Consider the following 16,239-nt stretch of genomic DNA (forward strand, 5'->3'; position numbering starts at 1 on the left):
TACTGTTGTTCAGTCTATTAGAGGAATGAACTCCCTCATTCATTGGAGATACTTCCAATGCTGTATTATTTGAGCTTTTAATTGAAGCGCTGTCGTCCTTTCTCCTCATATTGAACGGCCTTACAGGAGAGATTGGGACCTGATTACCATCTTTTGTATACTGATGAATCCCCACTGTCACTGTTCCATCCACATTCCCATGCCACCCACAATGTCCATCAATTTCTTCGGCCATGATGACGCATTAGAATGATGGCTGTCATTCTTCATTTCAGCGCTAACAACTACTTCTTGAATTTTCTTTTTAATAGCGATGTGACAGTCCTGGCTCGAAGATGAAGAAGAAATTAAGCTTCTCCTCTTGGCATGAAGATCAGCCATGAAGTCAATTATCCTCCAACATTTAACTGGAGCACGCACTGACCCCATCGAAGCTTGCAGAAGAACAAGAAGAAATAGACTTGAGTCTTTTCTTCTAACATGTCTCATCAATTTTCTCTTCTAACGCTTGCAATTTCTCCATAAAAGTGCACGGTACCGAATTCGAAAGCGTAGTTGTTTTTGCCAACACCGAAGATGCGAGGGTGGGAGAAGGCTGTGACATCATGACGGTCGCCATGTTGGATTGTGACGTTACTGATAGTCCAGACTGTGACATCATTGCGCTTGATGGAAAATGCGGTGTCGATACTCAAAGTGAGATCCAAAATGCTGTGGTGTTGGAATCATGTGTGTCTCTACAGATGTTGCAGCATTCGCCCTCATAAAATGGAGACCAAGGGGTGACGGGACACCCATTACGGGAGGCCCTGGAAGGAAGTGCAACGCCATGTAGTGGGTCAACAAGGCATTTCGTCATCCAAAGATGGCGGCATCTCTTTCTCCTATACTGACCCTTCACACAAAACTTCTTTCGTTGTTCCACCGACTAAAAACAACATAGAGAATAAGGATTAGTAATGGTTCATACATTTTCTCTGCACCTACTACACGTTGAGTGTGGATCCATGGACGCCGATATTAAAAATCTTGAACAAGGGCACCCTTTAATACCCAGACATTTCCCGTTTCCAGCAAGATTCCAAAGAAACCTTGGACGGGGAAGTAAAATGATCCATGATATCCTGATACCCGTACAAACCACAGGAATCATACACTGAAACAGAAAGAAAAGAAAAAGCGGGCAAACAAAACCGGCTTTAAAAGGACAGAGCAAATGTGTCCTCTCTTTAAGGCAGTAAGGTAGTAACTGATGATCACGAGATGCTGGAGGCATTGTGGGAGATCCCACAGACCTTGTGATCAAGCACACAAGTGAATAGTTCTTTGCATACACAGTTTTTTATTAATTTTATTTACAGCTTTTCCAGGTGGCACCAGAAGATTTATGCTAATGTTAAGACCGAAGGTTTGTTTCGTATGTGAACAATTTTATTTTATTACAACTGTCCCAGATAACAAATGGAAACAAGGACTATGCAATGGTGGTGGATAATGCTAGATATGAGAGTTCACTGAACTAGTACAGGGGATATTTTATTTTAATCTATTCCTGACTGATATATACTAACCTAACCTAATCCCACTGGACTTAGCTGCTTCAAGAATATAATTCAACCGCTGATCAAGCACTACTAGGTATCATGGGATGAGTAAAATAAGAGGTACATTTGCCAGTAATGTTAATCATACTAACACACCCGAGATTTAAAAAGGGAGACTTTAAACGACAACAAACTTTTTTTTTTATATATACACATATATCAATCTATGACCTAGAATAGTACATCCAATTCCCAAGTCAACAAATTTGTGACAAAACTCATTATATTGCACTGCCAGCATGTGTAATTCAATTAGATACCATGAAGTCTAACCACTTGTAATCAATTAGCAAGTAGTAATTACAGCAACTGGTGTTGAACAACTTACTAATATCTCAAAGCAAATAAAAACCTATATTTAAGGAGCAAGTTGCTGAGTAATGAGAAATCTGAGGTGTTTAAAAAATCATATGACATATTACTGTGTAACAAAAGCTTGGCGAACTTCTAGAAAGGAAAAGGAGCATATTTATAATGCACTAAAGGAGGCATATTATTTTAAAGATTAACTATATCCTTCACCATAAAAAAAAATAGAGTGAAAGAACTACAGATTATTCAAAGGACCTTGACTAACAAACAAAATCACATTAACATTTAAAGCTACAAAACTGCATAACTCACCTGTGTCGACCGGTGTCGGTATCGTAAACACGGCGGAGGACACTTTCTTGCTTTTCCCATTCCTCTTTGGTCATGGGTACATTGGATGTTGGTTGTGTCATTAAATCAATGCTGGGGCCTACAGATGATGACCCATTTTCAACAACGTCTGTGGTTTTCTTGCTCTCTTTCTTTTTTGTATTTCTAGGTTCTTTACTTGTCTCTCTCTTCTTCTCTAACAACTCTATCTTTAGTTTCTCCTCAGGGGTTACTTTCTTTTTGACATGCTTTGTTTCCTTTTTGGTGTACTTCTTCAGTCTCTTCAATTTCTTCCTAAGCTTCTTCACCTTCTTCTTAATGGATTTCTTCTGTTTTTCTTTCTCCTGTTTCTTGAGCTTTTTAAGCTTTTTCCTTAATGCCTTTTCTCTCTTTTTTCTCTTCTTGAGAGCTTTCTTCAATGCTTTTCCCTTAAGCTTTCTCTTTGAAATATCAAGTTCCGAGATTGATGAATCTGTAGATGATGATGATGATGATGACGATGATGAGGAAGAGGATGAAGAAGAGGAAGATGATGATGAGGAAGAGGAAGATGAGGAAGAGGACGACGAAGAAGGTGAAGATGCTACAACTTTCTTTTTTTTTACAATTTTGTGATTAGGCGATGCTGATGAAGATGAGGACGACGATGACGAAGCCCTTCTCTTTTTATTCTTCGGTCGACATCGTGATCGAGTCAGAGCTTCATCTGAGCAAGTGATTGGGTCTTTTTCCATTGTGTCTGAGAAAAGAAAAAGGTCTAGAGGTAATGTATGGATCATGTTTTAATAAAATTTTAAGGTTAACCAAGTTATAAATGGTTATATAAAAATATTATCAAGCTTACTGTATAGACTGGTTCAAAAAGAAAACACAATAATCGAGATGAAACACATAGTAAGTACTTATTTAAAGAATCTTTTTAACCAATTACAACCACCCATGTACAAGTCATACAAGCAGGTGTGCCTCATCTTACACCTAATCCTTGAATCAGCACTTATACGCAGCAAATATAACTGTAACAGACAATAATGTAGATCTTCAAAAATACATCCATAAATTTGAAGAGAAATTTCACTTTCCTCTACCAAATTTGTCGCCGTGTTTTATCCATCCCTAATTAGGTGACACAGAAAGCAAAAGACATTTTAAAAGCTAGTGTGCTATGAAAAACTGCTGCACAGTATTTCATATCAAAGGCAGGTTTGTATGGTGGGAATAAAACTACCTTAAAAATTCTATGACGTGCACCTTTCAGGAGAAGCTAGCAGCTAAACCTGTCACCATACCAGAGGAGCAGGCAGCAAAGGACACCTGGAATACCAGCCAGAAGATGCTTTCCTTTTTCTCCTCCAGCCTTCCTTCGGCTCCCTCTTAAATCGACTCTCAGCTAAGACAGTAAATTCCCTTTTGACCAGGGAAAGGTGGATACCATACAGTTAAATCTTGAGGGGTGAAAAAGTGAGGCCAGTACCATCCATGAGAAACAATCAACCAAAGGAAACTACTATCCTATTCCTAGTAGCAAAGTCCTCTTGTTATCACTGTGCTGCTAGGATACTGCATTTTAGAAAATCAAGGCCTCATAGCATTTCAAAGATGAAAACATTGGAATACACTGCACAAAAAATGCATGGCAATGACACTGTACATCTTAAAGTCTTGCTGTTCATTCTAAAAACCTACATCCGTTCTCCAATTAACGCCATAATCAGATCAAATGATTAAGAGACAAAAGCTGAAGGACACACATACAGAATTGCAAGACCAATAAAATGCTGCAATCGGGGAAATTTTTAAGTCACAAGAAAACGAAAACAAAGGAATATCAGCAAACATTTACAATGAATCTATTGTCATAATACAAAGAACCACTATACATTACACATAAGTGATGATGATGCTTGATCAAAATAGAAACAATAATTTGTATTTACAAACATTTATGAAAAAAGGGCCTAGATTACATAATTACTTGAAAACGCTTAATCTCATCCTCCGAAACCTGTTAATAATGCCAGCTTATACCCTTGATAGGGTTAGAAATGCTGAGTTCCCTCCAACCCCCTTTGTCTGTACTTTCTGCTACTTCCATAGCTACTGATTTTCTGATCAATGTCCCTCACCCATTCTTTTCACTTGCCCAAGTTAGTTATCCTGTCTTTGAAGCCTCAGTCTCTCTATTAATGGGTCATTTCTATATGCAAATTATCTAGCTCTCTCTCTACTTCATGTTGCAGTAACTCTTCCTCCTTACTACTCTCTCAATTCTTGCTCCAGTCCAAGGTATCCCAACGTAACAATATAGCTCTCTTCAAAGACTTACCCATTTATCAAGTTTTGTCTTCCTTATGTTGATTTTCAGTCCTCTCCTCTTCATTCCATTTTTCAACCTTGTATACATTTTTGGCACATCTTCAATTCTGTAGTCATGTGAAACATTTGCATAAAGCAGGCCCCTGGGACACTTTCCTGCACCTCTTTGTAGCTTCTTTCAGTTCTATGACAAACAGCAAAGAGAATAGTACTGGCCCTTGATGGACACTGATATTTATCTTGAATTCCCTTAATAAAACTGTGACAGTCTTCTCTTCAGATCTAACATTATGTTTAGTAACACAGTATTCTAATAAGTCTTTTGGTAAATTAATTTTTTCATAATGCCCATATAATTATAGATCTTGGTACGATTACAATTGTGAGATATAACCTCATTTTCTTTGCACAATACTTCTGTTAAATCCCCCTCGTAACAAGCCAGAGGCTTATGCATGGTGGCGGTGGTGGGGAGGGTATGGGGAGAAATTCCCTTGTGTCAAATAGGGAGTACTTTCTCCCAACAGTAACGATGAGTGGTTTATAGCCTTCCTCAACTTGCCCCCATACCTTTTCCACTGCATAAGGAGACAAACTGCACCTACCACACAGGGAAGACCGTGACTGCAAATGCTAACCCCTACAGAAAGAATAGTCAGTTGGGATCAACAGACACTCGTTCTCATCCTTCACACTTTTCCTTAGGCACAAACATACAGAAAAAGAAAGTTTCAAAACAGCAGGAGTGGAGCAAGACATCAATACTCAACAATAGCCAAAGAAAATGTGCTTAGTGATGGAAAGAAGTGAGGGGGTTTCCCACCACTCACCCATCAACCACCTGTTCCTAACATTGTTAGTAAGTTTTATTGATCAACAGCAGATCAAGCTGAAGAACACTCCTACATAAAAGGTTCTGGTTTGTATTCCCATAGGAACAATTAAAGTTCATGAGGCTTTACTTCGTTAACTAGTAACCTGAAAATACAGGACACAAAGTACCGTTTCCTTTGAAAATAACTAGTCACAAATATCTTCACATATGTAATTCATAATTTCCTAAAAAGGAGCGGTCAATTCTCTCATTTACCACTGGTGTTTAACGGTTTAACCACTTGCTTGTGAACCAAGCTTTACTCTATAAATCTTTGGCAACTGTTAAATTGTGCTCAACAGCATATACACTGTTCTGTACTTTGTTTAGGAAGAGAGGGGGTTGCTACCAGCAGTACCAACAGAATTTATGACACTAAGAGTCCCATATATACATCTCAAGGGGAGGGAATGCCTTGAATTTTTGTGGAATATTTTAAAAATACTGAAAAATACAAAAATCACACACCATGCCAAAATGCATTTAAAATTTAATATGTCAAAACTTTATTCCATTAGAATACAGTAAGCTACACAGGCAAGACCTATGATGGCTGATATCTGACCATTGTGTTATTTTATGTAGACATAATTGTTATTTATGGCTAAATTTCAAAACCAAACACACCATAAACAAAAAAATAAACTTTTCCAGAACAGCAACTGATTTGTAATAAAACTTAAGTCAAAATATTCATTACAATGCAAATTACACGACAGAATTTTTTTTCGGAAGATGCCAGTTTCATGATTTTTACATTTAAGACTATTTTCTCCATTATTTATGGATCAATTTCAATATTAACTATACTGTTGGAAAGAGGAGAGAAAATGTGTTTATCAAAAATACAATTTTTTCTAAGCCACAGTTTCCTGTTCTAGAAATTATAAAACTAATAAAATTCCTCTCCCAAAATTAAGCATACACAAAAAAAATAAATAAATAAATTCATGAACACTGATGTGCAGTCTAATGACAGTTTGCACGAATAATGTTCAGAAAGTTACTGAAGTATTTATAAAAAAAAAAACAGGTTACAATGTTATTTTCTTTACTAAGAACCTACCAAAACAACCAACTATAAATTTTTATATGTCACAGTACAATTAAATCTTGAAACATAGCACCCTCTCCTATCTTCAATTTCTCTTACATGAAGAGTGAATATAATGGACGAAAAACCAATTGTTACAAAAACATACCATATATCAGCGCCCTTACCCATCATTTATAGTCATAATTCACATCAATATTAACTACTACTGACTGCAAAAAGCAAATAAAAAAAATACAAGCCTTCTAGAAGGCTCTTTCATAAAACAATCATATTTCCTTGGATACCAATGAAATTATGTATACCTTGCAAACGCTTGGGAAAACATTGATCACTAGCCTCTTCCAGAGTTTCTCTGGCCGGTGTTGGCATTTTTTTCCCTCCTGAAATATGAACACTACAGTTAGCTATTTCTGCAGAAATTATTCCCTCACAAAAAATGCATAAAATGTACGCAACACCTTGGAAGTTAAAATGAGACAAAAATGGTTACCCTCCCTGATTCACAGTTACATACAATAAAATAAATCTGTTACAGTATTTATGAATTTATAACGAATTTATACTTTATTAATGTAATAATTTAATTTATGAAATTCACTTCTGGCAACTTTTCTCTCATTATAACTACAATATCTGCTACCTCTTTACAAAATGCAAAAATAATTTCCATACCAAAATCTAAGAAGAGGCAAAGTTTAACATTCTGGCTGCTAGTTGTGATCTAATGTCCATGAAGTAAAAACATCAAATAAAATAATTTAAAAAGCTATATTTTCTTAAGTGCAAACCTGTAACTTTATGATAGCCTAGTTGTACTGTCAGTGGCCCCCAAAACATACACAAGTAAAGTCAATTATGACAATGACTTTTCAACTCATTGGACAAGGACATGTGGGCTTCAGAGCTTCTTCCTCTTAAAAACTCCAGTGTTAACTGCTCCTTATAAGAGATAAGAGTTTCTTGAGTAAGTAATGGCTTTGTACTAGAAATACATGTTTTCAATTGTTAAAACTATATTTGTTTTCACACAAACCAATTTCTTTATGGTAGCCTTAGTAGCTATTTGGGTAGCATGGCTTCTTACATACATACTCCCTTAACAATCAAAGCAGGAATATTTGGGAGCCATCAACCTTTGGAGTGGCGATCATGAAAACCAAACATTTTGAAACAAAGTTGTCATGAATCAGACATGAACTTTGATAGTACAGAAGTGGTTTGTGCTCACCTATAATCAAAGTCCACAGGCTACTTTCAGTACTCAACTTTTTTACTGTGTGATAAGAGGTATCACATAAGGTTTATTACTGCTTCACCCACAGCCAGAACTGGCCCAGTGGCAAATACATTTTCAGCCTAGTTAGTAAGATCCCAGAGCTAAAAGCAGAAGAGCAACATCCCCAAGACAACAGAGATTAAGAACTAAACATCCCTTTCTTTTATATCCTAAAAAGATGAATACTGCCCTGATCTCATGACACTAACCCTTAAGGTTTAAAGCTTCTAACTCCTAGATGCATATCCTTCATAAAAGTTGTCTTTTCCATCAGAAAATAAACTCCTAGATGCATATCCTTCATAAAAGTTGTCTTTTCCATCAGAAAATAGTATTCAAGACATCTGATTTATTTATCTCCTTATATAAAAACAATCTTGATCCATTTTCTGTAAAGCTGTCTTCAGACGTTAAATCCTTAAGGCTCTCACATAGCACAAAACCATGATCCTCTTAATTCCCAATCTGCAAAAGTCTGGCAGGAATGAGAAACAATGGAGTAAGTTGCCCGTATCACGGACATGAAAGAGCACACGTATAACATACCATTAATATAAAGAAATCCACGTATGCCTTAAACCCACATAAACACTTAAGACTATTAACCCTCTTACGCCGGAGCCCTAAAAATCAAAACGTCTCCCGTATGCCGGGCCTGGTTTGGAGTGAGCGCGGAAGTGGAAAAAATAATTTTTTCAAAAAATTACAGCGCGCGTACTTTTGAAGATTAAGAGTTCATTTTTGGCTCCTTTTTTTGTCATTGCCTGAAGTTTAGAATGCAACCATCAGAAATGAAAAATAATATCATTATCATATGTAAATAATGCGATATATGGTAGCGAAAAAAAAAATTCATACATAATTGTATTCAAATCATGCTGTGCAGAAAACGGTCAAAGCTAACCAGTTACTTTTTTTTGCGTTGTATTGTACACTAAATTGCGATCATTTTGATATATAATACAATGTAAAACAATAAAAGCAACACCGGAAAAATATTATCACAAAATGATGTACGAATTCGTAACGCGCGGACGCAAAAAAATATTTTTTTCAAAAATTCACCGTAAATCACAATATTGTTCTAGAGACTTCCAATTTGTTTCAAAATTAAGACAAATGATTGAATATTACGATACTGTAAGAGTTTTAGATTAGAATTGCAGATTTCGACCATTTCGGACGAGTTAAATTTGACCGAATGTCGAAATTTTAATATATATATTTTTTCATATGCACATATTTCGAAGATGGAAAAAGCTACAACCTTCAATTATTTTTTATTGTATTTTTCATGAATTTGCGCACATTTTGATATATGAAACTCTATAAAAAGGCTAATATGAAAAGGAGCAAATATTAGGATAATGCCATGTACGTATTTCGGAGACTTGCGGCCGCGAATCGGCGCGCGGAGTGAAGGTAAATATATTTTTCAAAAATTCACCATAAATCACAATATTGTTTTAGAGACTTCAAATTTGTTTCAAAATGAAGAAAAATGACGGAATATTACTAGGCCGTAAGAGTTTTAGCTTACAATGCGTTTTTCAACTATTTCGGTAGAGTCAAATTTGACCGAACGTGGTTTTTTTTCTATTTATCGTGATTTATATGCAAATATTTCGAAAAAAGAGAAAAGCTACAACCTTCAATCATTTTTAGTTGTATTCTACATGAAATGCGCACATTTTCATATATAAAACTTTATGTAACAGCTAATTTTAAATGGTGCAAACATTTCAACAATCGCACAAAAAAATTCTGATTTTTTCGGAAGAGTTACCGCGCGAACGTAATTTTTTTTTCATAAATTCACCATAAATCGAAATATTGTGCTAGAGACTTCCAAGTCGTTGCAAAATGAAGGTAAATGATTGAATATTACTAGAATATAAGAGTTTTAGCTTACAATTGCGTTTTTCGACCATTTCGGTAGAGTCAAAGTTGACCGAAAGTTGAAAATTTTGCACTTAACGTTATTTATATGAAAATATTTCAAAACTGATAAAAGCTACAACCATGGGTTGTTTTTTGTTGTATTGTGCATGAAATTGCGCACATTTCCATATATAAAACTTTATGTAACGGCAAATTTAAAAGGGTGCAAACATTAGGACAATCGCACGAAAAAATTTATCGGAAGAGTTATCGCACGAACGTAAGGAAAAAGTTTTTTCATAAATTCACCATAAATCGAAATATTGTGCTAGAGACGTCCAATTTGTTGCAAAATGAAGGCAAATGATTGAATATTACTATAATATAAGAATTTTAGCTTACAATTGCGTTTCTCGACCTTTTCTGTAGAGTCAAAGTTGACCGAAGGTTGAAATTTTTGCACTTATCGTTATTTATATGAAAATATTTCAAAATTGATAAAAGCTACAATCATGAGTATTTTTTAGTTGTATTGTGCATGAAATTGCGCACATTTTCATATATAATACTTCATGTAAAGGATAATTTAAAATGGTGCAATAATTATGTCAAAGTGACGAAATAATTTCCGAGATGTGTCACTGATACTTTTTAGTGCGATAAGAAAGAAATTCGCGCTTGCGCGCCTGCGTAGCGATTGTAAACAAAACAACGCCTTGATCCGTGAACTCCCAGCATCCCCCCAGGCGCGTGATACAAAAGTTTTCGGCTGGTAGGCCTATAAGTATTTTTCCGCGAATTTTTAAAAAAACTTTTTTGAGCCGACGTATGATACGTCCAATCGGCATACGGGAGACATTTTGACTCGACGTTTAATACGTCCAATCGGCGTAAGAGGGTTAAGTTAATGTAAAAGTGTGATTGGCGTAAGAGGGTTAAGTTAATGTAAAAGTGTAAGTAACTGCTATTCTGAATGAAAACGGCATAGAAAAAACTAATTAAGAACTGGTAACCTAACAATACCAACACCAACATCAAGAACAAAATAATGAACAGAAGGATTAACCTGAAGGTAAACAACACGACCACAATACTTACCATCCTTGAATGAATTAATATACAACAAGCACCTAAAACACTACAGAATTTCTAATAAACTCCTTCACCAGAAAAAGGGGATGAAAGAAAATTTAAAAAAAAAATGGTAAAAGATATAGGCTAAATACAATAAGAAAAGTCTGGGCACACCATATCACAGTTTTGATTTGTAAGGTAGAAGGCAGACTCATAGCATGACTGATTTTCATCAAAAGGGAATTTTGAAGCCTGGATGCACTTACCTGTCAAAGTGGACGTCATTGCAGCACTCCCTGAAGTGTATTCGGGGAGCTGTTGACAACAGGATTAGGCTACTGTAAAGTAATGGGTTTCTTTTAAAACATATCTAAGATTTTATCTATGATTTGGCTAATGACAAAGTAGAGAATTTGCTTAAAAACAGGAATTTCTATTAAACTACTAATCAATAAACCTTAACATTAAAATGACATAATTGTTATTTGTTAATACAAAAACTAAGATTTTGGAAATTTATTTAAAAAAAAATGCTGTATAATAAATCTACTCTGAGTCACTGAGGCAAAGGCTGCACTTCCGAATCATTTAAATATATTTCTTATAATACAAGCTATTGTCTGACCAGAGGTAAAGCAAGTGCCTTGTAATGACAGCAAATTATATGCCAGACAGAAAAATCTAGACCTATCAGATTTGAAAATTGACATTAAGCTTAGACCTTTACCGCATACCTTCATAAATCCAGTCAGTGCATTATGATGAATATTATTTAACATTCTTCTGCCTACAACCCAGAAGACACTGTTCAAATCCTGTTTGAGAACTGAAGTTCAGTTCTCTCATTTAATTGTCGGTTACAGAACTTATTAATGCCAAAAAAATAAAATGATAATCATGTCATATTTATATCCATACAATGCAATATTCATTTAGTTTTGTAAAACTCTTAATCTTCAAGACCTCAGAAGACAGAGAGTGATACAGGTACTATTTCGTGTTTTCTCTCTTTTGACAGGACTGTGTAGCAAGGCCTCACAATAGTGAACACTAAAATGGAGACAAAATCCTGTCTACAGAAGTTGTCGTCTACACAAATACCTCCACATCCCCAAGATAAATATGATATTGTTATTTTACAATAAAGTTTTGTACATACTTACCTGGCAGACATATACTTAGCTTACGTCTCTGACGTCACGACAGAATTCAAAACTCGCGGCTAACGCGACAGGTAGGTCAGGTGATCTACCTTACCCGCCGCTGGGAGGCGGGTGTAAGAACCATCATACCTTTCTTGCCAGATTTTTTCTCTCTTATACCTGTCTCCTGAGGGGAGGCTGGGCGGGCCATCAATCGTATATGTCTGCCAGGTAAGTATGTACAAAACTTTATTGTAAAATAACAATATCATTTTTGTACATGAACTTTCCTGTCAGACATATACTTAGCTGATTGACACCCTTGGTGGAGGGTACAAGACAGAAAATAACAAAGAAAAGGTAAACAACACCTGTTGTAGGATAAACATAACCTTGGTTTCTTAACGCCTGTTTAGGCTGAAGACTTCATAGATACTGTCTATTTAGTCTGCATAGCCATAAGAGCTACAGCGAGGGCGTGACCTACAGCTGAAAAGACTCTTTGGGTCTACTAATGGGACTTGATATCCGCTTACTTAGTAGAATCCAAGTCGGATCATGTCAATGGGGGTTCGCCCTCTTCTATGACAGAACCTGTCCACTACCAACGCAGGGAGCTTCAAACCAAATCCGATCACCTAACCAAACTAATGTTAATAGCATTACGAAACGAAAAAAGATGCCTACCTGCATCATTTTTCATACAACCATATGAACTCAATTACCAAAAAAAAACAAGGGTAAAAAACTACTAAGGATATGTTCCAGCTCCCTGCCCCAGCACCGAATCCGCCGATACGTACGGGCCTAACGCGAAGCACTCGTCATACGTAATACTGACGTCTTTTAGGTAGTGGTTGGCGAATACTGAATTACATCTCCAGAATGTAGTTTTCATCAGATTCTGAAGAGACATATTCTTCTTAAAGGCCAAGGAAGTTGCTATTGCTCTCACTTCATGAGCCTTGACTTTTAAGAGCTTGAAATGTTCTTCATCACAAGATCTAATGTGCTTCTTTCACAACACTTCTAATGAAGAAAGACAGCGCATTTTTCGACAATGGTCTGCTGGGGTCCTTTACAGAGCACCATAGTCTGGTCCTCAATGCCCTTAAGGGTTTTCTTCTTCTGAAGGTAGTATTTTAAACTCCTAACAGGGCAAAGAGTTCTTTCAGGTTCTTCCCCTACTAGGGCAGACAAACCACGAACCTCAAAGCTCCTTGGCCAAGGATTTGAGGGTTCTCATTTTTTGCTAAAAACGAAGGAAGGAAGGAACAAACCACGGAATCTCCTTTGAAACCTACCCTTCCTTCTAGGGCATGAATCTCACTAACCCTTTTAGCAGACGCTAAAGCCATGAGAAAGAGAGCTTTCCTCGTGAGATCTTTGAAGGAGGCTAAATGTGGTGGTTCAAACCTAGCGGACCTCAGGAAGCGAAGAACCACATCCAGATTCCAACTTGGAACTTCGTTCGAACGTTTTCTTGGAAGATTCAAAAGATTCTTAATAGATCATGAAGATCTTTGTCATTCGAAAGATCTAAAATTCCTATGTCTGAACACCGCAGCCAGCATGCTACGGTATCCTTTGATAGTAGATACTGCCAAACCGCATTTTTCTCTGAGGAAAACTAGGAAATCTGCTATTTGAGTCACAGAGGTACTGGAAGAGGAAAAACTTCTTGTTCCTGCACCAACGGCGAAAGACGTCCCACTTCGACTGGTAGACTTTAAGGGTCGAAGGTCTTCTAGCTGAGGCGATAGCCTTAGCAGCTTTTGTCGAAAACCCTTCGCTCTGACAAGACTTTTGACAGTCGAAAGCCAGTCAGATTGAGAGCGGGGAGGTTTCTGTGATACCTGTCGAAGTGGGGTTGTTTGAGCAAATCTTGTCTTTGTGGAAGTGCTCTTGGAAAGTCCACCAACCATTCCAGTACCTCTGTGAACCAATCTTGGGCGGGCCAGAACGGAGCTACTAGCGTCATTCTTGTCCTCTCCGAGATAGCAAATTTCTGAGGGTTTGTCCTAGTACTTTGAAGGGGGGAAAGGCGTAGACGTCTAACCCTGCCCAATCTAGGAGAAACGCATCCACTGAAACTGCTCCTGGGTCTGAGATCGGGGAGCAATAAAGTTCGATTCTTGCGTTCTTTGCTGTTGCAAAGAGATCGATGTGAGGTCTGCCCCATCTTCTCCACAGGTCTTGGCATACTTCTGAGTGGAGGGTCCACTCGGAAGGCAGGAGTTGATTCTTCCTGCTCAGGAGATCGGCCCTGACGTTCCTTTCTCCCTGTACGAATCTGGTGAGAAGACTGATTTTCCTCGTTTGAGACCACAGCAGAAGATCCCTTGCTGTTTTCGTACAGGGAGAAGGAGTGCGTCCCCCCCTGTTTCTTGATGTACGCCAAGGTGTTGTGTTGTCCGAATTGACCTGCACTACTGCATTCGGACCGTGGGGGTTCGAAGGCTTCAATGCCATCCAGACTGCCATCAACTCTTTCTTGTTGATGTGCCAGGACACCTGATCCCCCTTCCAGGTGCCTGACACTTCTCTTGTCCCGAGTGTCGCTCCCCAACCTGCCTCCGATGCGTCGGAAAAACAACACATGGCCGGGGTTCGGCATGTAGAGAGACATTCCTTCCACAAATCGAAGTGGGTCGTTCCACCACCGAAGGTCTCTCTTGATTCCTCTTGAGATCTTGAAGGAGAACTCCAGATCTAGGGAGAGACGCCTCCAGTTCTGGTATAAGAAGAACTGTAGAGGCCTGAGATGCAACCTTCCTAGAGAAACGAATTGCTCCAGTGAGGAGAGTGTCCCCAGCAGACTCATCCCACTCCCTCGCTGTGCATGCATCTTTCTCTAGGAAGGTCGTTATTTTCTCGTTAGCAACGAGCTATCCTCTCTGGCGACGGAAAAGCCCGAAAAGCCAGAGAAGCTATCCGAATCCCCAGATTAGATCCTCTCTTGACTGGGGATTTAATGAGACTTCTGGAAGTTCACCAGAAGTCCCAGCGAACTTGCCAATGTAAGGGTCTTTTGAAGGTCCTCCAGACATCTTTCTTGAGACTCTGCTCTTGATTAGCCAGTCGTCGAGATAAAGCGACACCCTCACTCCCTCCAAATGTAGCCACTGCGCCACGTTCTTCATTAACCCAGTGAAAACTTGGGGTGCAGTTGATAGGCCGAAGCACAAGGCCTTGAATTGGAAGATGTTTCCTCCCATCATGAATCGTAGATACTTCCGTGAAGAAGGATGGATCGGGTACATGAAAGTAAGCGTCCTGAAGGTCTAGAGACACCATCCAGTCCCCTGGACGAAGAGCCGCTAACACTGAGGAAGTTGTCTCCATGGCGAACTTCCTCTTTTCCACAAAGACGTTCAGGGCGCTTACATCCAACACCGGTCTCCATCCTCCTGAGTTCTTCGGAACTAGGAACAGTCTGTTGTAAAGCCCGCAGAGCGGGGATCTTTCACTAGTTCTATAGCCTCCTTCTCTAGCATGAGATCTACTGCTAGAGAAAGGGCTTGATTCATGATGGGGTCCTTGTACTTGGCTACCAACTCCCTCGGAGTTGTCGTCAATGGTGGTCTTGACGAGAAGGGAATGAGGTATCCTTTTCTGACAATCGATAGGGACCAATTGTCCGCCCCTTTGTGGGCCCAGACGTCGGCAAATTTCAGTAGTCTGGCACCCACTGATGTCTGGAGTCCTTGACCGCTATTTCTTCCCTCTGACTGACTTTCGAGAAGGTTTTACCTCTCTTAAAAGGTCTAGTCCCTCTGGTTGCAGAACCTCTGACAGCGGGTCCTCCTCGAAAGGGCTCCTGTCTCAGAGGAGTCTCTTTCTTGGTCTTGGGTTGGAAGACAGAGCGAGGTTTCCTGGCCGCCTGGGCTAACATGTCCTGAGTAGCCTTAGCTGAAAGGGCACTCGAGACATCTTGGATAATTTTCTTTTTGGGGAACAGAAGAGGAGAGAGTTGAGCATACAAGAGCGATGCCCTTTGTGCATGAGACACTGCCTTCGTGAGAAACGAACAGTAGACCGACCGTTTCTTAAGCACTCCAGCTCCAAACAGTGAGGAGACTTCACTCGATCCGTCTCTCACTGCTTTATCCATGCAAGTGAGTACACAGTTAAGATCTTCAGGAGACAGAGCATCTGGGGTCTTGGTCTTATTAGCCAGCACACCTAAAGACCAATCAAGGAAGTTGAAAACTTCCAGGACTCGGAACATTCCCTTCAGTAAGTGGTCAAGTTCGTTCATTCCCCACGTAGTCTTGGCGGACAAGAGGGCGGAACGACGAGCAGCATCCACTAATGAAGAGAAGTCCGAGTCCGCAGACGAAGGGAGAGCGAGGCCTAAAGGTTCTCCCGAT

General features: G+C 38.7%; 1 protein-coding gene across 5 annotated transcripts in view; it reads right to left on the reverse strand.

Annotated features, from left to right (window-relative positions):
• The window catches only part of LOC135210098 (ADP-ribosylation factor-like protein 6-interacting protein 4), a 34,730-nt gene that overhangs the window by 11,494 nt on the left and 6,997 nt on the right, over nt 1-16,239 (reverse strand). For 2 of the 5 annotated variants that reach the window (XM_064242899.1, XM_064242900.1), the window contains exons 2-4: nt 10,991-11,062; nt 6,796-6,873; nt 2,229-2,985 (exon numbers count right to left, since the gene is read on the reverse strand). In XM_064242899.1, the coding sequence (XP_064098969.1) occupies nt 2,229-2,985; nt 6,796-6,873; nt 10,991-11,009 (854 nt within the window). In that variant the 5' untranslated portion in view covers nt 11,010-11,062. The remainder of the gene's footprint in view (nt 1-2,228; nt 2,986-6,795; nt 6,874-10,990; nt 11,063-16,239) is intronic. The other 3 variants (XM_064242901.1, XM_064242902.1, XM_064242903.1) reach the window with 3 other exon arrangements.

This window comes from Macrobrachium nipponense, chromosome 39, assembly GCF_015104395.2.
Source record: "Macrobrachium nipponense isolate FS-2020 chromosome 39, ASM1510439v2, whole genome shotgun sequence".
Lineage (NCBI taxonomy): Eukaryota > Metazoa > Arthropoda > Malacostraca > Decapoda > Palaemonidae > Macrobrachium > Macrobrachium nipponense.